This window comes from Hemiscyllium ocellatum, chromosome 14 (genome assembly GCF_020745735.1).
Source record: "Hemiscyllium ocellatum isolate sHemOce1 chromosome 14, sHemOce1.pat.X.cur, whole genome shotgun sequence".
Taxonomy (NCBI): domain Eukaryota; kingdom Metazoa; phylum Chordata; class Chondrichthyes; order Orectolobiformes; family Hemiscylliidae; genus Hemiscyllium; species Hemiscyllium ocellatum.
This window is the reverse complement of record NC_083414.1, coordinates 603256-627722: the sequence shown is the minus strand read 5'-3', so window position 1 is coordinate 627722 and position 24467 is coordinate 603256. Positions and strand designations below refer to the sequence as shown.

The 24467-nt window shown below is 43.1% G+C and overlaps 1 protein-coding gene across 4 annotated transcripts in view; it reads left to right on the top strand.

Annotated features, from left to right (window-relative positions):
- LOC132822201 (6-phosphofructo-2-kinase/fructose-2,6-bisphosphatase 4-like) overlaps window positions 1–24467 on the top strand; it is a 173316-nt gene that overhangs the window by 106936 nt on the left and 41913 nt on the right. For all 4 annotated transcript variants that reach the window (XM_060835273.1, XM_060835275.1, XM_060835274.1 and 1 more), the window contains 9 exons: window positions 5515–5640; window positions 7823–7919; window positions 8013–8079; window positions 9773–9847; window positions 10945–11001; window positions 15728–15849; window positions 18147–18354; window positions 20236–20382; window positions 20829–20933. In XM_060835273.1, the coding sequence (XP_060691256.1) occupies window positions 5515–5640; window positions 7823–7919; window positions 8013–8079; window positions 9773–9847; window positions 10945–11001; window positions 15728–15849; window positions 18147–18354; window positions 20236–20382; window positions 20829–20933 (1004 nt within the window). The remainder of the gene's footprint in view (window positions 1–5514; window positions 5641–7822; window positions 7920–8012; window positions 8080–9772; window positions 9848–10944; window positions 11002–15727; window positions 15850–18146; window positions 18355–20235; window positions 20383–20828; window positions 20934–24467) is intronic.

Here is a 24467-nt window from a genome sequence, read left to right as displayed (position 1 = left end):
AAAACACAGGTAAGGGGCGAATGTTTAAGAGTTTGTGAGTCCATTCAGTATTCTAGCAACAGTAGGGTAGAAACTGTTTTGAAACCGGCTGGTGCGTGTGATCAGGCTTCTGTACCTTCTCCCCGATGGTAGAGGTTGTAGAAAAACATTACCAGGGTGGGATGGATCTTTGAGAATGCTGGTGGCCTTTTCTTGACAGTGGGCCTGGTAGATGGATTCTGTAGATGGGAGGTTGGTCTTTGTGATTGTCTGGGCCGAGTTCCCCACTCTCTCTAACCGTCTTCGATCTTGAATGGTACAGTTGCCATACCAGGTAGTGATACATCCAGACAGAATGTTCTCGATGGCGCACCTATAAAAGTTGAAAAGGGTATTCACCATCATACCGACTTTTCTCAGCTGTCTGAAGAAGAAGAGATGTTGCTGGGCCCTGGTAACCAGTGCATCCACATGAAGAGCCCAAGAAAGCTTGTTGTGGATGACCACTCCCAAGAGGTTGACACTCCCCACTCGTTCCACCTCTGTGCTGTTAATGTATAGGGGGGTATGAGAAACATCCCGCCGAAAGGCAATAATGAGTTCTTTGATTTTGCTGACATTGAGAACTAGGTTGTTATTCCAAAGGGAATAGAGTATAAAAGTGGGAAGATTATGCTAAAGCTATATGGGGCAGTGGACAGACCACAGCTGGGATATTGAACCATTTTGGTTTCCTTGGCAGTTGGGAACATTCACTTAGCTGATCCTGGGTATGGAGGGCTTGTGTTGTGAGGAGAGGTTGACTATATTCAGTGGAGTTTAGAAGAATGAGAAGCATTATTATTGAAATGTAAGATGCTTAGGGGATTAGAGAACAAGATGTGGAGAGGTTTTTTCCCTTTGTGGGAGACTCTTTAGGAACAAAGGGAATAATCTAAGATTAGGAGGAATTTCTTCTCTGAGCGTGGTGAATCTGGGGAATTTTTTACCCCACACAGCTGTTGAGGTTGAGTTGTTAAGTATATTCTAGGCTTATAGGGAAAAGCAGGAAAGTGGAGTTTAGATCGGCCAAGTTCTTATGGTGGAACTGACTCAATGGGTTGAATCGCCTAATACATCTCAGTCTTATTATTTAAACATCTATAAAGGACTGAACTCCTGAATGTGGATAAGAGTGTCTGCAGTTAACAGGGAAATACCATTTGAGTGTGGTATCAAAATGAGAGTCAATGGGAATCAGTCTGACAGCTCTCTTTCCTGGTAGGTCTAACTCAATAACAAAAGGGAGATGATTGTGGTTAGAGCCATAGATGTGGAACATCAAAGAAGGTCCTTCAGCCCATTGCCTCTGAGCTGGTCAAAGACACCACAAAACTATTCCAATCCCATTTTCCAGCACTTGGCTTGTAGCCTTGTATGCTTTGACATTGCAAGTGCACGTCTAAATACTTTCATGGTGAGGGTTTCTGCTTCTACCACCCCTTACAGGCAGTGAGTTCCTGATTTTCAACACCCTCTCGGTGAAGAATTTTTCTCACATCTGAGTCCTAGAGTCCTACAGCACGGGGACAGGCCCTTTGGCCCAAACCGGTCCATGCTGATCAAAATGTCCATCCACACCAACCCCATTTCCCTGAACATGACCCATATCCTTTAAAATCTTTTCTGTCCATTTATTTATTTGTCAAAATACCTTTTAAATGTTGTTAATGTAACCGCCTCAACTATTTTTGCTGGTAACTCCTTCCATATGTGTACAACCCTCTGTTTTTTCAAACAAAAAGCCCTTCGGGTTCCTATTTATTGTTTCCCCTCTAACCTTAAAACTGGTGCCCTCTAGTCCTCGATTCCCCAACCCTGGGAAAAAGCCTGAGTGCATTCACCTTATCCATGCCTGTCATAACCTAATGTACTTCTATGTCCTCCTCTTCCTTACTTAAATTGATCTGTCCAAGGGGAAAAGTTTATTTCTGTCAACTCTAACTATATCGTTCGTAATTTTACTCCACTCAATTATGTTCCCTATTTTTGAAGGTCAGTCATCTCAGCTCCAGGACATCTCTGCAGGAGTTCCTCAGGGGAGTGTCCTCGGCACAACCATCTTCAGCTGCTTCATCAATGACCTTCCCTCCGTCATAAGGGGGTGTTCGCCAATGATTGTATGATATACAACACCATTCACAATCCTCAGATACTGAAGCAGTCTGTCCAAATGCAGCAAGACCCAGATAATATCTAGGCTTAGGCTGACAAGTGGCAAGTAATACAGAAGTGAGCTGAAAATGTGTTGCTGGAAAAGCGCAGCAGGTCAGGCAGCATCCAAGGAACAGGAAATTCGACGTTTCGGGCATAAGCCCTTCATCCTGAAGAAGGACTTCTTCAGGATGAAGAGCTTATGCCCGAAACGTCGAATTTCCTGTTCCTTGGATGCTGCCTGACCTGCTGCGCTTTTCCAGCAACACATTTTCAGCTCTGATCTGCAGCCCTCACTTTCTCCTTGAAGAGTAATACAGAAGTGCCAAGTAATGATCATCTCCAATAAGAGACAATCTAACTATCGCCCCTTCACATTTAGTATCATTAGTATCATTGCATTTGCTGGTACAGACCTGGTAGACCAAAGGGCCTCTTTTTGTACTGAATGATGTTAATCGTTTGTGTCAAGATTCTGGGATTTTCCATTGACCACAGTGGTTATAAGAGATGTTACTAATGTCCCTTGGATAGCACCTTCCAAACCCACAATCACTTTTATCTAAAAGGACAAGGGCAGCAGAAAAATGGGCACTCCACCTGCAAGTTCCCTTTCAAGCCACTCACATCCCGGTTTGGAAACGTATCGCTGTCGCTTCACTTTCACTGAGTCAAAATCCTGGAAATTCCTCCTTAACAACACTGAAGTTTTGAATATACTAAATGGGCTAGAGGTTCAAGAAGTCAGCTGACCACCACCTCAAGGGCAACTACGGACAGGCAATAAATATTGGCCCAATCAGTGACATCCACATTTCATGTGGGAATTTTTAAAAAAAGAGCTGAGTTAATTTAGTTGATACCTACCATCCTGGTACTCATGTCACACAATTGTAGATTTGTTACTGAACAAAACGTGATGTAGATGTTGATGAAATAATTTCTTTGTGGTTTCCTAGTGTTAATTCAGTCCAGTATTCTGTTAACAAATGGTCATTTGTGCAGAGACCTTACAACATGCGTTCAGCAGTCTTTCTGAGTTCCCTTTGTGCTGTTTGTAGAGGATTTTAAATAGCCTGTGGTTCTGAATGGAGAACCCTCGCAAATGCCAGCCAATAACCATCCTCCAACAAGAGGCAATCTAACTACAGTCTTTTAACATTCAATGGTATTACCATTACTGAATTCCCCACTGTCAACATTTAGGTAATGGTAATAATAGACCAAAAACTGACAGTTTTATAAATACAGTGGCTACAAGAGCAGGCCAGAGGCTAGAAATACAGCAGCGAGTAATTCACTTCCTAATTCTCAGACACCTGTCCACTATCTACAAGTCCAAAATCAGGAGTGTGATGGAATACTCCCCACTTTGTCTGGAAGGGTGCCTCAAGAAGCTTGACATTATCCAGGGCAAAGCAGCCATTTGATTGGCATCACATCCACTCCCTCCACCACCAGCGCTCAGCAACCGTGTGAACTATCTACAAGATGCACTGCAGAAATTCACCAAAGATCCTCAGGCAGCACCTTCCAAACCTCTACCACTTCCATCTAGAAGGACAAGGGCAGCATATAGATGGAAACACCACCCCCTCCAAGCCACTCACCATCCCAACTTGGGGAAAATAGTACTGTTCCTTCACTGCTGCAGAGTCAAAAACCTGGTTCTCTGTTGCTAAGGCATTGTGGGTCTACCTACAGCAAGTAGACTGCAGTGGTTCAAGGAGGTAGCTCAAGATCCTTGAATGAATAAGGAAAAAATGGCAACCCCTCTTTTTTTTAAAACAGAGACTCCTTAGTCCTAGATTTTGCCTGAATGGTATCATCCCTGACACAGCTGATGGGGAAAGGCTGATCTGAATCTGACATGTTTGTCCGTCACTTGGGAGTCCTGGCACTTGCTGTTATACCACATTGTCCTGGTGCCTCAGAAGCAGACATGTCTATCTGGTTTGCCAAGTGCTTAAGCTGTCAGGTGTCCGAGTGGTTGCTGCTTCGTGTCAGCTGTGTAGGTTTGACACGGAACCCGGATCCAACTGTCAGCTTGTGTACCTGTTGACCCGTTCCAGAGTTACTGATACCTGTGTTGTCACATGTACCCTTTAAATAGAACAAGCTGTGCAGCGCTGGCCAATCTCCTTCAGTAAGCTGCTTTAATTTTTCACTGGAGTCAGCAAGTCTCTAGTTTAGTTTAATTTGAAATGACCTGACCCACAACTCACTGCAAATTCAGTCATCACCCTCCTGACTAACTCGTGGTAGCTTCATGAGGAACTGTGGCCTTCACCTCTCGCCTGCTAATTGTATTGACTAATCAGTTAGGGTCATGGTCATCCTTGGGTCGTCTCAACAACAGTTTTTTTGACTGCTGCTTGCCCCACAATACAAGCCCTCTTACTGCTGGATCGCTGTCTGGAGCACGCACACAAACTGAGAAAGACCATACAAGCTGCTGAACTGTTTCCCTGTGCTCTTGGAGACAGGGGAATTGAACCTTATGCTGGACACAGGTTTAGGATACAAAGCTTCTTGCTCTGTGCCTCCATGTTAGGTGCTGATTGCTGACTTAAACAGTTCTTATTTAACGGAGCGCAGTTAGTAATTTAATTAGAAATTGTAGTCTGACTTGCTGTAAATTTTAAATATCATTTTCTGTAAATGTTTCAAACAAAAGAGGATTCAACTTTACAACTGAAATTTTGTTCTGAATCTTAATGAAAGAGATTTATAGACTGTTTCAAATTATTTCTTGCCTTGTTTAGAAATAACTTCATTATCTTCAAGCAATCAAATTGTCATTTGAATTCTCCTTTAAATTATTCAAACTCAATCTCTCTTTTCTGTGACCAAGCTGAACATCTGCAGCAGGAGTCAGTGAGGGATAGGGTGAGGGGGTCAGTGAGGAATGGGATACAGGGTGGGGTGGCGTCAGTGAGGAAGGGGATGTAGGATTGGGGGTCAGCGAGGGGCAGGGGGATCAGTAAGGAAGGAGACACTTTCAGGTAAATTGTAGATTGTATAGGGAGTTATGTCAGTCTTGCATGACTTCAGTTCAGATTTTGAAGGCAGCTAATTCACATCTCCCACATCATCATCATGAAGCAGTTGCAAGATTGTGATAGAGTGCCTTAGTCTTGGAAATTCTGGAGAACAATGTGCAGAACCTTGCGGTCAGATTAATGAGTCAGTAAAGAGTTCCTTGTGCATTCTGCACTGTCTCATGCTGTACTGAGGCGAAGTGTCAAGCTACTGGTGGAATGTTTGGAAATAGATTGGATTTAAAATGGTTATTCTGTGTGCATTTTGACAAAAATTGTACACTCTCTCTTTTCATTACAGTATGGATCCCACACCTTACAAACTCCCCCTCACTCATTGTCATGGTGGGTCTCCCAGCTCGAGGGAAAACGTACATATCAAAAAAACTCACTCGATATTTCAACTGGATTGGGGTTCCCACGAAAGGTAGGTTCCTTAGTGCTGTAGTTAAGGTCAGTGTTGTATATGTTAACCTGCCATAAAGGTACGTAGGCAGTAATGTCGACCAATACTAACAGCTAAACAAGATTAGAACTTTATAAAGGACTGGGAGCGTTAAATTATTTCATAAAATAAACCTACAGAATATACTGGGTCATTGCAGGAAGCTCTGCCATTGAGTTACTTTCAGATGAACGAGTTGTTAAGCAAACTAAAGTAAAAAATTATGGATGCTAGAATTCTGAAATTAAACAGAAATTACTGGATATTCTGCTTGTCTATTCTACATACCAAAGTGGAAAGCCTCACAAATCCTGTCTTCCCACATTACACTGCATCTGCCAAAGGTTGGTCCGCTCACTTCACCTTGCAATGTGCTTTCCTGCCTATTCTGAGTTCAGCAGCAAATTTGGTGATAAGACAGTTCTTGGCTCCATCTACATCACAGATTATAACTAGTTCAGGCTCCAGTATCATCCCTGTGATTTCTCACTGTTTATAATTTGCCAGTTTCAAAATGGCCCTTTTATCCTGATTGGTTATTTTCTGTTAGCCAGCCATCTATCCAGACCAATCTTTTACCCCAACACCATAAGCTCTTTATTAGAATAAAATAGTATCCCTACGGTGGGGAAACAAGTCTACAGCCACTCTCTGAAGAACAACACACCTAGACTCACCACCATCCCCATAATCCTGTTTTTCCCATGGCTAACCCACCTAACCTACATATCCCTGGACACTACAGGTAATTTAGCACAGCCAGCCCACCAAACTTGCATCTTTGGACTGTGGGAGGAAACTGGAGTAGCTGGAAGAGACCCATGCAGACACAGGGAGAATGTTCAAACTCCACAGTCACCTGAGGGTGGAATCGAAACCTGGCACTGTGAGGCAGCAGTGCTAACCACTGACCCACCGTGCCGCCCCAGAAGATTACTTTGTATGTGGCACTTGTATCAAATGCCTTTTGGAGATTAGTGTACCATGTCACTTGTTTTCCCTTTATCTACCTGCTTGTTCCATCCTCGTAGAACTCTGAAATTCACTTTCACCAAACCATGTTGATTCTGCTTGATTGTGTTATGATTCTCCAAGTACCCTGCTATAAGATGCTTGATAATGGAATCATTGCTTGGTCATACAACACTTGCGTATTGCTGAAGAAGACAAATTCTATTTAAGCTTTTTTGTCTGGCACTCATCAGGACAATTCGCAAAAATAGCAATTCAAAGGAAAAATGATCATCTATCCTTCATTGGAGGGTGCTGATTGGTTGGCGAGCTTCACTTGCTAACAAGACCCACATGGCAGGGATTCTTATAATCAAAATGGAGGATTGAGGTCATGTTGTAAAATTCAATATTGATTCCCAGAGGCCGTAAATGCCTTAAGTGTAAAATTTGATGTTGTACAGACCCATTGTCTCTTTCTCACAACTGCCATTTACGACTATTTCATGTCTTTATTCCTTTTCCCACCCATTACCCTCATCATCTGATCCATTTGCACCCCACTCCCCTGTTGTTGACAGCATCAAAACCAGTTCCAAAGAAATCATTGCCAGACTCAAAATGTTATTTCTATTTCTGTCTCACAGATACTGCCCGGGTTGCTGAGTTTATCTTGCACTTTCTATGTTTGCATCTGATTTTTCACCTTTCACAGTCGTTTGCTTTTTATGCCTATTTTATATTCTATCCCCCCTTGCAATAAGTGACATTTTATTTATCCCCATAATCACTTGCTGCACCTGTATATGAACTTTTTCTGATTCATGCATCAGGGCATACAGTTTCTGTGCCTTTGGTCCCTTCATCAAACTGTGTGTATGCAAATTGGAAAGAGTTGAGTTTCCCAGCTCTCTAGACCATGGACAGAGTATGAATTGTTTAATATCTGTCACTCAATATCATTTCTCATCTTACTGTCAGAATATTATTTTCTGGTCCATTAGGGATGTGCTCCCTTTGTATTTAAATTTCAGTTTAACTGTATATTCTGGGACTGCTAACTTCACAGTATCACACATTTAGATGTTAAGAACAGCAAGTTTTGTGATGTTTCACAGTGAAAAGAGTTAGTGTTGATATTTGTGATGTATCACCGAGCACTGACCTCTTATGTTAGTAAATGTAGAAATGGATAACTGTCTTCCATTCACAGCATTTAATGTTGGGCAGTATCGCCGTGACCTGGTGAAAACCTACAAATCTTTCGAATTTTTCCTTCCTGACAATGAAGAAGGATTGCAAATCCGAAGGTAAGACTCAGTGGGAAGACAGTCATTTTATGTTGTGTTGTCTGCTGTTTATCAGCTTGATTATTGAATTGTCTGGTGTCTTTCTATTTGTAGACAATGTGCATCAACAGCGATGAAAGATGTGAAGAAATATCTCGATGAAGAAGGGGGTCAGGTGGCGGTAAGTGACAAAGGCACGGAATCTTGTGGCTGTTTGAGTTTCTTGGGCAGTGCATCATGGGCCATGGTCTGCCTTCTATATGGACCAGTGTTTATACAGGCTGTCCCCCAGTGTTGAGGAGATCACATCGAGAGCAACGGACAGAATAGATGACGTATGTGGGAGTGCAGGTAAACGTCTGTGGGATGCGAAAGGAATTTTTGGGCTTTGGATGGAGATGAGGGGGGAGGTGTGGACGCAGATTTTGCACTTCTTACTGTGGCAGAGCAAGATGCCGGGAGTTGAGGGTGGGTTGGTTGGGGGGTGGTGCGGAACGAACAAAGGAGTCACGGAGAGAATGGTCTCTCTGGAACACAGGGACATATACCCCTGGTGATGGGGTCTGTTTGTAGAAGGCAGAGATAGTGGAGGATGATGTGATATATCTGGAGATAGGTGGAGTGAAAGGCGAAGACCAGGGAGGTTCTGTCCTTGTTGCAATTGGAGGGGTGGGGTTGAAGGGCAGAGGTGTGGGAAGTGAATGAGATGCGCAGGAGGGTATCGTCGACCATGTGGGAGAGAAAATTGTGGTCTTTTGAAGGAGGAAACCATCTTGGATGTTCTGTGATGGAATTGACCATTCTGGAAGCAGATGTGGTGGAGGAATTGGGAATGAGGGATAATGTTTTTACAGGAGTCAGGGTAGGAGGTGGTGTAGTCCAGGATGATGGACAAGCTTTGGGGAATCCGAGTGAGTTACTTGCTGCAGGATACCCAGCCTCTGAACTTCTCTTGTAGCCACTGTGTTTATGTGGCACATCCAGCTGTATTTCTGGTGAATGGTAACTCCCAGAATGTTGATTGGAAAGCCCAGGATCATTGGTTCGTGGTGTCCTAACTGAGAATTTTGTGACAATGAATAGCTTTGATAGAATAATCAAAGCAGAAGGCATGGATTTTTTTTCTCTCAATAACCAAAGGGTCATGTATTTCTCTTCAATAACCAGAGGATCATGGATTAGAAATTCTTGGTAAATAATCTAAAGGATAGGTGAGGACACATTTTCATTTTGACATTTGCAGGACATGAAATAGTCACTCAATTTCTGGAACCTGACCCCATGAATAATCTTTGAGTGATGTTGACAAGATCTCAAGGAAGAGGAATTTATGAAGTTGACCACATAAAGCAGGCATGGGGTACTAAATGTGTTGCCTCTTTCAAAGAGACATCATCAGCTCAATTTATTCATTTATTAAGTTTGTTTCATGAATCCAAATCACTGGAGATGTGATCATCACCTTGTTTGATGAATTTAAGGTGATTAGTCAGTCCCTCAGTCTGTCGAGGGAGCTTCCTCATTGTTTCTGAATCTCCGCAAATGGTTTGTACTGGAGCCTCAGGGGAGATGTTCACTGCACAGGGGCCATGGCCAGTCTGGAGCCTGTTTAGCAGAGAGTGTCCTCAGTGTGGGGGCTCAAAATCCCTGCTCCCCCACCACCTTACCACCCTGTATTCCTCCTGCACAAGTACTCCACGCTCTCCCAACCCAGTACATACCATCATCCTTTCTAACCTACCTGAATCACTCCACACTGTACACCCCCTAGTATGCTCCCCACTGACTGCAGCCCCCTCCCCGAACCTCATACCACCCACCCCCTGCTGCCTTTTGTGCATTTTCTGAAATGCCTTCTGTTAATTTCCTGCCAGGTCTTCGATGCCACGAACACGACACGAGAACGGAGAGACACCATCCTAAACTTCGCTGAGCAGAATGGGTACAAGGTAAGTTTGCAGTCAAAGCTGGGTCCATGCTGTGACTTGCAGGTGCTGTTGTTTCCAGTTGTGAAGCTATAAACCCATGCAAGACAATAGCTGGTAGCAATTGCTGTACTCTTTCAAACATTGTTGTTGCTCTGGCCCTGAATCCTCTATAATCAGCACAATGACCACATTGCCCAACAGAGTGATGTGGTGAACTCTCTTCCTGTGTTTCTGCAGTGATCGTGACAGGGCCACTTCCCTCCCAGTTACGGAGTTCCCGCCCACATGATGCATTTGTCTTTTCCATTGTGTTAGTCATGTCCTTGCACAAATCCAGCCAAAGCCCCCTCAGTCCTGTCCCCTTCCATCTTCGTCTCCTAACTTTCGTTTTGTACATTCTTGTATTTGACCATTTTTCTACTTCGTTTGAATTGAATTAGATTTAGTGTCACACGTACTCACCTGAGCACAGCGAAAAATTTACAGGTCGCCATTTACGATGCCACCAAGGTACAGATTCTTAGCTCATTAATGTCCTTCCGGGAGGGAAATCTGTGCTTATTACCTGCTCTGGCCTATATATGACTCCAGACCCGCAGAATGTGTTGACCCTTAACTGCCCTCTGGGTAATTTGGGATGGGCAATAAATGCTGGCCTAACCAGTGCCACCCATAGTCCTGTGGAAAAATATTAAATCAGAATGTCTGCTGCTACAATCGCAGTATCTTTAAAAGTGTAGAAAATAGCAGAACAAAATATTCATAGTGTGCAGGATTAGACTGGCTGAGAAACTAACGGGTGTGTGGAGTGAGGAGGAGAATGGGATATTAAAGGGTGCAGGGAGTGATAGCAAAAATGGATTTAGTATTTTTTTATGGAACCATAGAAATAATTCATCACAGAAGGGGCTCATATATCTATGCCAACCCTAAGATACCCAGCTTTAATCTAAACATTTGCGGAAGATGATCGGTTTGAATGTAGCATTTGATCGAGGAACCCAAAATGAAGTTGTTGCACTTTAGTTGAGTTTCTGGAAGTGAAATGATTAAAGTTTATGAAATTGATTTCCACCTTCCCTTCTGATCACTGATTCTCTGATCCACTTTGATCTAAGGTGTTTTTCGTTGAGTCGGTCTGTGAAGATCCAGAAGTTATTGAGACAAACATTGTGGTAAGTTAGATATTGATGGCTGTGGGTAGACTATTTTCTATGTTACTGAGCGAGGAGTAAGATGACTTTTTGAAGATACCCTGCACCTGGGCATTGAACATTCTTTGTGTCAGCTCCTGTATCTGGTGGGCTGTAAAGTGCTTAGTGTTTGTATGTTGAAAGTGTAATATAGGAACAGCAGTAGGCCATTTAGTCACTCAAGCCTGCTCAATCTTCATTAAGATCATGGCTGATCTATAACCTAACTCAGTCCACTTGCCTTGGATCTATATCCCTTGATAGACATTTTTTTTTAATAATAAGCAAGGCTATCTCCGATTTTAAATTTAACAATTGAATTAGTATTGATTGCTGTTGAGGTTGAGATTTCCAAATCTGCACTACAGTGTGGAAGTGCTTTCAAATATCTATCCCGAATGATCTGGCCCTAATTCTCAGCCCATGTCTCTAGTTCTAAGATCTTCAACCAGTGAAAATTGTGTATCTTTACCCTGCTAATGTCCTGAAAACCTTGATTATCTCACTCCTTAACTTTATAAATTCTAGAGAATAAAAATGTTATTTACGTAGCCTCTCCTCATACCTGGACTTTCAGGGGTTTTGTTATCATCCTTGTAAACCTGTGATGAACTCCATTCAAGGTCAAACCATCCTTCCAAAGATATGATGCTCACATCTGCTCACTGTACTCTAAATGAGATCTGTGGCGCTGGTAAAGCACAGCAGGTCATGCAGCATCCGAGGAGCAGGAGAAACAACAGTTTTGGGCATAAGCCTTTCATCAGGAATGAGGCTTGTGGGCTGAAGGGCTGACAGATAAATGTGAGGAGGGTGGGGTTGGGGGGGGGTTGGGGGGGAGGTAGCTGAGGAAGCGATAGGTGGATGAAGGTGAGGAACATGGTGATAAGTTAGGGAGGTGGAGCAGATGGATGGGAAAGATGATGGACAGGTCAGGAGGGCGGTGCCGAGTTGGAGGCTTGGGACTGGGATAATGTGGTGGGGGAAGGGAAATGAGGAAGCTGTTGAAATCCATATTGATCCTGTGTGATTGCAGTGTCACAAAGCGGAATACGAGGCCTTTTTAGTCCAGGCCTTGGGTGGTAATGGTTTGGCGGTGGAAGAGGCCCAAGATCTGTATAGCCTTGACAGAGTGGGAGGGGGAGTTGAAGTGTTCAGCCATGGATTGATTGGGTTGGTGTGTGTGGGTGTCCCAGAGGTGTTCTTTGAAATGATCTGCAAGAAGGCGTCCTGTCTCCCCAATGTAGAGGAGACCACATTGGCCGCAACAAATACAGTCGATGGCATTGGTAGAAGTACAGGTAAGTTTCTGTCAAAGGATTCTTTTGGGGACCCTGCCTGACGAAGGGCTAATGCCCTCCTCCTCGGATGCTGCCTGACTTGCTGTGCTTTTCCAGCACCACACTCTCAACTCTGATCTCCAACATCTGCAGTCCTCATTTTCTCTAAATGGGATCTAACTAGGGTTTTGTATAAGGTCTGTATCCCTAAACTCCAGTCCTCCAGATATAAAGGCCAGGATTCCTTTAACTTTCTTGACTCTTTTCTGCACCTGTTTGTGGAATTTTATGCACCTGAAACTCCAAATCTCATTGGATATCCATTACATTGAACTTTGTAAAAACTGAAAGAACTGCAGGTGCTGTAAATCAAAGAAAAACAAGTTGCTGGAAAAGCTCAGCAGGTCCGGCAGCATCTGCGGAGAGAAATCCGTTAATGTTTCCGGTCTGGTGACCCTTCCTCAGAATGGAAGGTCAATGGACTCAAAACATTATCTCTGGTTTCTCTTTACAGATGCTGTTAGACCTGCTGAGCATTTCCAGCAACTTCTGTACATTTTTTGTATTTCACTTTGCGTCTTCTAAAAAAAAAAGTTCCTCTACTAAGTTTCAGTCTGAAATGAATAATCTCGCACTTGCTTATATTAAAATCCATCTGCCACATTCACCTAATCTATCAACATCCCGTTGCTGTCATTGGTTTTAAAATAGTGATGGAAAAGGATAGACCAGATCTAAAAGTTGAAGTTCTAAATTGGAGGAAGGCCAACTTTGAAAGTTCTTGCCTAATACTGTCAAAAGCTGATCGAACACAGATGTTCACAGGTAAAGGAACGGCTGGAAAATGGGAAGCCTTCAGAAATTAGATAATGAGAGTCCAGGGAAAGTATATTCCTGTCAGGGTGAAAGGAAAGGCTGGTAGGTATAGGGAATGCTGGATGACTAAAGAAATTGTGGGTTTGGTTAAGAAAAAGAAGGAAGCATATATAAGGTATACAAAGTGAAAAATCACACAACACCAGGTTATAGTCCAACAGGTTTAATTGGAAGCACACTAGCTTTCGGAGCTCCGAAAGCTAGTGTGCTTCCAATTAAACCTGTTGGACTATAACCTGGTGTTGTGTGATTTTTAACTTTCTACACCCCAGTCCAACACCGGCATCTCCAAATTATGTCAGGTATAGACATGATAGATCGAGTGAATCCTTAGAGTATGAAGGCAGTAGGCATGTACTTCAGAGAGAAATCAGGAGGGCAAAAAGGAGAGATGAAATCGCTTTAGAAAATAGAGTTAAAGAGAATCCAAAGGGTTTTTACAAATTCATTAAGGACAAAAGGGTACCTCGAGAGGGATTAGGGCCCCTCAAAAGTCAGCAAGGTGGCCTTTGAGTGGAGCCGCAGGAGATGGGGCAGATACTAAATGAGTATTTTGCATCATGGAAAAGAATATGGAAGCTATAGAATATAGGGAAATAATTGGTGACATGTTGAAAATGCACGTATTACAGAGGATGAGGATGAGGATGTCTTGAAATGCATAAGAGTGGATAAATTCCCAGGACATGATCAAGTGTACTCCAGAACTCGGTGGGAAGTTAGAGAAGTGATTGCTGGGCCTCTTGCTGAGACATTTGTATCATCGATAGTCACAGGTGAGGTGCCGCAAGACTGGAGGTTGGCTAATGTGGTGCCACTGTTTTAAGAAGGGCAGTAAAGACAAGCCAGGGAACTATCGACCAGTGAGCCTGACCTCGGCGGTGGGTAAGTTGTTGGAGGGAATCCTGAGGGACAGGATGTACATGTATTTGGAAAGGCAAGGACTGATTAGGGATAGTCAACATGGCTTTGTGCATGGGAAATCATGATTCACAAACTTGATTGAGTTTTTTTGATAAAACAACAAAGAAAATTGAGGGCAGAGCGGTAGATGTGATCTATATGGACTTCAACAAGGTTCCCCAAGGGAGACTGATCAGCAAGGTTAGGTCTTGCGGAATAAAGGGAGAATTAGCCATTTGGATACAGAACTGGCTCAAAGGTAGAAGACAGAGGGTGGTGGTGGAGGGTTGTTTTTCAGACTGGAGGCCTGTGACCAGTGGAGTGCCACAAGGATCGATGCTAGGTCCTCTACTTTTTATCATTTACACAAATGATTTGGATGTGAGCATAAGAGGTACAGTTAGTAAGTTTGCAGATGACACCAAAATTGGAGGTGTAGTGGACAGCGAAGAAGGTTACCTCAGATTACAACAGGATCTTGACCAGACGGGCCAATGGGCTGAGAAGTGGCAGATGGAGTTTAATTCAGATAAATGCAAGGTGCTGCATTTAGGAAAACAAATCTTAGTAGGACTTATAAACTTAATGGTAAGGTCCTAGGGAGTATTGCTGAACAAAGAGACCTTGGAGTGCAGGTTCATAGTTCCTTGAAAGTAGAGTTGCAGGTAGATAGGATAGTGAAGAAGGCGTTTGGTATGCTTTCTTTCATTGGTCAGAGTATGGAGTACAGGAGTTGGGAGGTCATGTGGCTGTACAGGACATTGGTGAGGCCACTGTTGGAATATTGCGTGCAATTCTAGTCTTCCTATTGGAAAGATGTTGTGAAACTTGAAAGATTTGAGAAGATTTACAAGGATGTTGCCAGGGTTGGAGGGTTTGAGCTACAGGGAAAGGCTGAACGGGTTGGGGCTGTTTTTCTCTGGAGCACCAGAGGCTGAGGGGTAACCTTATAGAGGTTTATAAAATCCTGAGGGGCATGGATAGGATAAATAGACAAAGTCTTTTCCCTGGGGTTGGGGGGAGTCTAGAACAAGAGAGCATAAGTTTAGGGTGAGAAAGGAAAGATATAAAAGGGACCTAAGGGACAACTTCATGCAGAGGGTGGTGCGTGTGTGGAATGAGCTGCCAGAGGGAGTGGTAGAGGCTGGTACAATTGCAACATTTAAAAAGCATCTGAATAGGAAGGGTTTGGAGGGATATGGGCCGGTTGCTGGCAGGTGGGACTAGATTTGGTTGGGATATCTGGTCGACATGGACGGGTTGGACCGAAGGGTCTGTCTCCATGCTGTACATCTCTATGGCTCTATTTACACTCAATCACGTCAGTAATCCATGCTGAATCTGGAGGTGACAAAGTAGGCCTGAGTAGCAATGTGGGAATACTGTGTACTGATGAAGGACTTATGCCCGAAACGTCGAATTCCCTGCTCCTTGGATGCTGCCTGACCTGCTGCGCTTTAACCAGCAACACATTTTTCAATACTGTGTACTGGCAATTAATTTTCAGAGATTTCCCTACACAGCCAGGGTCACTGTTTAGCTTGGGGGGAGGAGGGTGTGACACGGTGTGGAAGGGGTCAACAGAGTGGATATTGTTAATTTAATGTATCTGAAGCACATTGATTATTTTTACACTTTACTCATTGTAGCAAGTGAAACTGGGCAGCCCAGACTACCGTGACTGTAACAATGATGAAGCAATATCTGACTTCCTGAAAAGGATAGAGTGTTATGAAAGCACTTACCAAACTCTGGATGAAGTATCCGATCGGTATGTCAGCGTCTGTGTATATCCTCATCTGAGAATACAAAGGCGCCCTTTAACATCCCACTCAGTCTAATCTCGCTCTCCGTGCATCTTTTGCATGTTTGTCCACCTGGTGTTTCACTCTTTGCTGCTGTCCTGTCTGTGGATGCCTTTGCTGTATTGCCATTTGCCTGAGTATATTTTGCTGTTTTATTGGGAAATATTTGATAATCTGATATACTGTGTAACATTTTTATTTAGCTACAAGTAGTTTTCCTATTGAATTACATGAATCAAGTGAAGGGGACAGATACGCTAATGTAACTGTTTTTACAAGAAACATTGTTGGTAGCAGCTTTTGTAACAAAATTCAGTCATTTGCAGCCTGGCACAGTTGGTAGTGCATTGACCTGCAACTGACTTGCCTTGTGCATGCTGTGCTGCAGTGCATTAGAAGTTGCATGGGTGTTCGATTATGACCCACTTGCTACACGTGGCATGATCTTTAATGCAAAAAAAAATGCCATTTAGCCCAACTTGATCATACTGGTGTTTTTGCTGAACACAAATCTTTTCTCATCCTTTCAGTATTTCTCCTCCTGTTCTCGCTCATTTGTCTTCCTTCCCCTTCTCTGTGCTGAAGCTATTCACTTGGACCACTCCCTGTACAAGAAAGTGCCCCGCTGTCCTCACTGTCTGAATGAAGACATTTCTACTCCGTGCCCAATTGGATTGATTAGTGTCAGATAATAGTGTCTTTTACTTATTCACTACATGTGAGCGCCACTGACTAGACCAGCAGTTATTGTCCATCGCTAATTACCAAGGGGATGAAAGATTCATGGAGTTACGCAGGATTGTAGATTTGAGATTAAAGTCTGATTAGCCATGGTCTTATTGAATGACAGTTGGCTCGAAGGGCTGAGTGGCCTACAGTTGTCCCTTGTTTTCATTTGTTTGTCATTTAATTTCCATTAGCTGCTGTGGTGGGATTTGAACCATAAGACTATCATGTATAGGAGCAGAATTAGGGCATTCGCCATATCGAAAAGCGCAGCAGAAACACATTTTTCAGCTCTGATCTCCAGCATCTGCAGTCCTCACTTTCTACCATTCGACATATCGAGTTTGCTCTACCATTTGATCAGGGCCGATATACTTCTGAGCCCATCCTCCTGTCTTCTCTCCATTATCCTTGATTCCCTGACTAATCAAGAACCCAACTAACTCTGTCTTAAATACACTCTACGACGTGATCCTAACCTTAACAGCCTGCTGTAGCAGTGAGTTCCACAGATTAATCCTAAGAATTATTCTGGGCATCTGGACTGCGAGGTCACCACAACGCCATCATCTCCCCAAAAATGGTAACTTGGTGCAGCACAAGCCAAGGTGTGATATTTGAATCTTGACTTGCAGATCAGAAAATGCCACTATTGACCAGGGTAATGAATAATACTGCTGTAGCTGAGACCTAACAATAATTTATAATACTTTAGCATAACTGCCTTCCTTTGCTTTTTATGCCTTTGTTAATAAAGCCAAGAATCCTGTGTATTATTTGCAGCTTTTTCATCCTGTTACTTCTAGGTCCCTGTGTTCCTTCATCCCCTTTATTACATTCACTTTCTATTTAAATATTTCTAACAATTTGTATTGCCTGCCCTCCATCTTCCCAATGCGGTTGGTGTCTGCCTTTCATTTCGTCAAGCTATGTTCCCCTGACAATTGTTCTTGCCCTCCTCACAACCTGAAACTGTTCAGCAGCAAACATGTGTACTTATATAACATTTTTTAATGTAGTAGATTATTATACTCGACAGAGGCATTATGAGATAAAGTATGACAAGAGGAGCTGTTAGAGCAGATGAATGAAGAATTGGTCCAAAAGGTTGGTTTGTGTTTGAAGTCCTGTGCAGGGTATTTTTAATCGGCCTGCCCAGGGATGTTATAACACATCTGGAGCAGGTGGAACTCAAATCTGGTGGTCCTAGCTCAGAGCTAGAGACACTATTTCCACACCACAAGAACCCTTTGACACCTGTGCAGGCTTTGAAATGGTCCCCATGTGGACCCAGATTTAGGCCAAAAAGAACCATGGTCCTAAAGCTGATTCAGCAACACAGCTTTCAGCCAATCAGAAACCACTCTCACCATCCACTTCCTGTTCCTAAAGAAATTATACATTGCCCTGTCTCTCTCCCTCCATGTAATTCCATGCCAACACAGTGAGTGCTCGTTTACCTGAATTTGAGTTTGTGAGAGAGTTTCTGTATTTGTCCGAGTGGTTTACTTATTAGTATTTTTCTTTTGACTTAAAGGGATCTTTCCTTTATTAAAATCATTGATGTTGGAAGACGGTACCTTGTCAATCACGTACTTGATCATATACAAAGCAAAATTGTTTACTACCTCATGAACATCCACATAACCCCTCGCTCCATCTACCTCTGCCGCCATGGTGAAAGTGACCTGAATCTGAAGGGCAGGATTGGTGGTGACTCGGGGCTTTCTTCCCGAGGCAAACTGGTGAGTTCAAACTGTGATATATTCCCACAATTGGCAAAGTGTTTCCGTCTGTCACCCAGGATTCTCTAGATCACATCTCATAAGAAATGCTTGTTAAGTACTTATTTGAACAAATACATTGTCTACAGGTCTTCAGTCTGAATTTGCTGAAATTTTCTGCAATACTGGATGCTGTAGTTTGCTGGTCTGTCTTAATCCACATCTGAAAATCCAATGTCTGTTCTATTTCTGCTTTTCATGGTGACACACAATATTGTTCACTGATATTGAGTACCGCTGTTTACTGGGGATCTGAGAATCCTGAATATGGCTTCAGTGCATGTTAACCTGCCTGGGTCTGCTCCTGTCACTGCTCTGATCAACTTGGGAGGGTTTGTGTCCATGTTCTATAAACAGTTCTGGATATAAGTTTGCTCGCTGAGCTGACAGGTTTGTTTTCAGATGTTTTGTCACCATGCTGGGTAACATCAGTGAGCTTCCCATGACACTTCACCGGAGGCTCACTGATCATGTTACCTATTATGGTGACGAAACGTCTAAAAACAAACCTGTCAGCTCCGAGATCAAACTTGCATCAAGAACCTCAATCTGAGCTACAAATCTTCTCCAAACTCACTATAAACAGTTATTTGAAGGAAGCCACAGGATTGTGTGAATGAAATGTACATTTTCTTTCAGTTCTTTTTCTTTTGTACATCTCATCAAAACCATTGCCCACTCCCTAAAGCTGGGCTGTGAACTTCTCCAGGGTCTTTAAGAACTATTTGTCCCTTCCCACTCAGTGAGCATTGTCCATGGTCAGGGACTCAGTTTAATTCAGTTCTGTCCCCATAACAGAACATAGTGGACTATCAATAAACAGGAAGCTGATTCCTTGCTGCAGGCCCCTTTCACATTGCAGTTGGAGGTTGGTGGAGCTCCATTACTGTCAGATTACATCATGATCAAAGCAAGGCCATTGCTGAGTTACATGGTTCAGCTACTTACTTGAGCCATTGGGAAGCCACCAGATGGTACTTTATGGAGACAATGGTTGTCTTTTGTACATTCACAGGACGTGGGAATTTAGGCTAGGCTAATATACGTAGTGGCGTGGCATGGTGGCTCAGTGGTTAGACTGTTGTCTCTCAGCACCAAGGACCCGGGTTCAATTCCAGCCTCAGGCAACTGTATGTGTGGAGTTTGCACATTCTGCCCGTGTCTGTGTGGGTTTCCTCCCACAGTCCAAAGGTATGCAGGTTAGATGGGTTGTCCATAGTGTCCAGGGAAATGCAGGCTAGGTGACTTAGCCATGGGAAATGCAGGGATACAGGGATCGCCTATGGGGTTGGGTCTGGGTGGGGTGCTCTTAGTGAGTTGGTGTTGACTTGATGGGCTGAATAGCCTGATTCCACACTGTAGGGAATTCTGTGATTGCCTGGATCTGTTTGCCCCTTGAGAAGGTGATTGATGTGCCACCTTGAACAGCTGTGGTCCATTTGGACTCATTGGATGGAGACCATGTCAGATTGCTGCAGGTGGTACTACACCCAGGATCACCAAAGGATTTTTGCCAAGGAGGGAGGATTGCAGAAGGAGGGGTGTCATAGTATAAGGGTGTTTGGTTGGTTCTGTGACCATCCTGCTGTCCGAAAGGATTTGTTGGGATCCTTGCACAACGCTTTTGGGGCATTGATCATCTGCTGAACAATAGCAGTTGGCATTGGGGGCAGATTCTCTGTCCACAAGGTAGGAAGGTAGTGGGATCCAGGCAGATCACCTACTCCAGAAGAGGCTGTTCAGGAAGATAGTGGTGACAGGCCATGTCTCTGTAGCTATTACTGTAATTGATATCAGATGAAATCGATGCCTTCTTTCTAAATTCTTTGCTGTCTTTGCTAGTTTGCCAAATCATTAGGAAAATTTATACAGGAGCAAAACATCAGGGACTTGAAGGTTTGGACAAGTCAGATGAAAAGGACGATCCAGACTGCGGAAGCCTTGAAGGTGCCTTATGAGCAGTGGAAAATATTGAATGAAATTGATGCGGTGAGTTCATTTTGAGCTACATTTTCTTGTAGCCAGTCATTTGAGAGCTGCAGTAGCTCTCTCCCATTTCATTGTGGCAAAGATTAAGGCACCACTTCTGAAAAAGATGATAGAGATAATGCTATTAGGGCAGCTCAATCTAGACTGAGAGTATTGACTCAAAATTGCCAGAGCTAATAGTTACAGCATTTAACTGGAAATGAAACCAGTTCAGAATAAAATATTAACACTTTCCCTTTTATACAATAAAAATTAAATTGGAAAAAAAAGTCTGTGAACAATTAATTAATTGGTCAAACTGAGAGTCACAATGTGGTTTGTCAGGGAAGAATGTCACTGAGGTTCCTGGGATTTGGGAGGTGGATTGTTACCAATGTTTTTTGGATTTTGCGGAGATGCATTTTAGTCTCCATTCAAGCCTCATCAGTTGTGAAATATTTTTCCAGGGGGTCTGTGAGGAGTTGATGTACGAGGAGATTCAGATGAACTATCCAGCTGAATTTGCACTAAGAGATCAAGACAAATACAGATATCGCTATCCAAAGGGTGAGGTAGGTAACAGAAGCTGATCCTTTGTGTGGTGTCAAAGCCAGAGAGGATGCATTCGAGGAGCATTGAATACAATGACTTTGTTCAGAAACCTAATGATAGGCATATTGATTTCAGGTTCCATAGGAGATATTTCCAAGTTCATTTTTATTCTATGCTAATGGTTTTAACAAGCTATTTCACCTATCTCTTGTTGGCAAACTTCAGGCTTCCAATTGTAATATTAAAATCGTTGTTTTATTAGAAACCAGGAGCAGGAGTAGGCCACTCAGCCCTTTGAGTCTATCCTGCTATTAAGCAGGAACAGTACTGATCTGCTATCACAAACCATACAGAACATACAACATTACAGCACAGTACAGGCCCTTCAGCCCTCGGTCTGAAGCCCATCTATCCTACACTATTCCATTTTCATCCATATGCCTATCCAATGACCTTTTTAAATGCCCTCAAAGTTGACATGTCTGTTACTGTTGCAGACAGTGCGTTCCATGCTCCTACTACTCTGAGTAAAGAAATTACTTCTGACATCCGAGCTATATCTGTCATCCCACAATTTAAAGCTATATCCCCTTGTGCTAGCCATCACCATTCGAGGAAAAAGGCTCTCACCCTATCAATCCCTCTAATTATCTTGTATGTCTCAATTAAGTCACCTCTCAACCTTCTCTGTAACGAAAACAGCCTCAAGTCCCTCCGCCTTTCCTCGTAAAGGCTTCCCTTCATATCTTAGAACCCTTTCCAAAGTTTCCACATCCATCCCTATAATGAGGTGACCAGAACTGTACGCAATACTCCAAGTGCGGTCGCACCAGTGTTTTGTACAGCTGCAGCATGATCTCATGGTTGTGAAACCCAATCCCTAACACACTGTATGCCTTCTTAACGACCCTGTCAACCTGGGTGGCAACGTTCAGTGATCAAGGTCCTTGGCCACCAAGATCTCTCTGCTTATGTACAGTACCAAGAATCTTACCATTAGCCCAGTACTCTGCATTCTTGTTACTCCTTCCAAAGTGAATCACCTCTCTCTTTTCCACATTAAACTCCATTTGCCACCTCTCAGCCCAGCTCTGCAGCTTATCTATGTCTCTCTGTAGATTACAACATCCTTTGTCACTATCCACAACTCTGCCAGACTTTGTATCATCTGCAAATTTACTAACTTATCCTTCTCTGCCCTCATCCAGGTCATTTATAAAAATGACAACAGTGGACCCAAAACAGATCCTTGTGGTACCCCGCTAATAACGGAACTCCAGGATGAATATTTCCCATCAAGCACCATGCTCTGTCTTCTTTCAGCTAGCCAATTTCTGATCCAAACCGCTAAATCCCCCTCAATCCCATGCCTTTGCATTTTGTGCAGTAGGCTACTGTGGAGAACCTTATCAAATGCTTTACTGAAATCCATATACACCACATCAACTGCTTTACCCTCATCCACCTGTTTGGTCACTTTCTCAAGGTGCTCAATAAGGTTTGTGAGGCATGACCTACCCTTCACAAAATAGTGCTGACTATCCCTAATCAACTTATTCCTTTCAAGATGCTCAGAAATCCTATTTCTTATTCCCTTTCCAACACTTTACCCACATCCGAAGTAAAGTTCACAGGTCTATAATTTCCAGGGTTGTCTCTACTCCCCTTCTTGATCAAGGGAACAAAATTTGCTATCCTCCACTCTTCTGGCACTCATCCTGTAGACAATGATGACATAAAGATCAAAGCCAAAGGCTCAGCAATCTCCTCCCTGGCTTCCCACAGAATACTAGGATAAATCCCATCCAACCCAGGGGACTTATCTATTTTTACACTTTCCAGAATTGCTAACACCTCCTCCTTATGCACCTCAATCCCATCTAGTCTAGTTGCTTGTATCTCAGTATTCTCCTCCACCATGTTGTCTTTTTCTAGTGTGAATACTGACAAAAAGTATTCATTTAATACTTCCCCTATCTCTTCTGATTCCATGCGCAACCTCCTACTACTATGCTTGATTGACCTTAACCTTAATCTTAATCCAGTCATTCTTGTATTCCTGATATACCTATAGAAAGCCTTAGGAATTTCCTTGATCCTATCCACTAATGACTTCTCATGTCCCCCCCGGCTCTTCTTAGTTCTCTCTTTAGATCTTTCCAGGCTAACTTATAACTCTCAAACGCCTTAACTGATCCTTCACATCTCATCTGAATATAAGCTGCCTTCTTCCTCTTGACAATAGATTCAACTTCCTTAGTAAATTACGCTCCCCCACTCGACAGCTTTCTCCCTGCCTGACTAGTGCTTGCTTATCTCGGACATGCAGTAGATGTTCCTTGAATAAGCTCCACATTTCCACTGTGCCCATCCTCTGCAGTTTCCTTCCCATGCCAGGCATCCTAAATCTTGCCTTAATACATCGTAATTGCCTTTTCCCTCAGTTGCCCTGCGGTATATATCTATCCCTTTCCATCACTAAAGTAAACATAACATAACCGAACTGTGGTCACTATCACCAAAGTGCTCACCTATCTCCAAATCTAACACTTGGCTGGGTTCATTACCCATACCAAATCTAATGTGGCCTCTTCCCTTGTTGGCCTGTCTACATATTGTGCCAGGAAACCCTCCTGCACACATTGGACAAAACCTGATCCATCTAAAGTACTTGAAATATAGTATCCCCAGTCAATATTTGGAAAGTTAAAGTCCCCAGTAACAGCTACCTTGTCACTCGTGCTCCTACCCAGAATTATCTTTGCTATCCTATCCTCTACATCTCTGGAACTATTTGGAGGCCTATAGAAAAGTTCCAATAGGTAATCTTTCCTGTTTCTAATCTCAGCCCATGCTACCTCAGTAGATGAGTCCTCAAATGTCCTTTCTGCAATTGTAATACTGTCCTTGACTAATAATACCAAACCACCCCCTCTTTTACCATTTTCTCTGTTCTTACTGAAATGTCTAAATCCCAGAACCTGCAATAACCATTCCTGTCCCTGTTCTACCCATATCTCTGAAATGGCCACAACATCGAAATCCCAGGTACCAACCCACGCTGCAAGTTCACCCACCTTCCGAATGCTCCTAGTGTTGAAGTAGCTGAAAATGTGTTGCTGGTTAAAGCACAGCAGGTCAGGCAGCATCAAGGAACAGGAAATTCAACATTTCGGGCATAAGCCCTTCATCAGGAAAGGGCTTATGCCCGAAACGTCGAATTTCCTGTTCCTTGGATGCTGCCTGACCTGCGCTTTAACCAACAACACATTTTCAGCTCTGATCTCCAGCATCAGCAGACCTCACTTTTTCCTAGTGTTGAAGTAGACCCACTTCAAATCAACTTCTTGCTTGCCGGTGCTGCTTGTAATCTTGTTATCCCAGCTGTTTCCATGCTGCTTGGCACCTGTAGCTTTTCAAATCTATCTGTCTTCAATATGTTCAGTGATGGCCAAGTGCTATTGTTGCTAGAGCTGGGGTTTGAATCCTGTTGCAGGATAGTTGGATTTGAATTTAATAAAGAACCTGGAATTAGAGTCTAATGATGACCATGA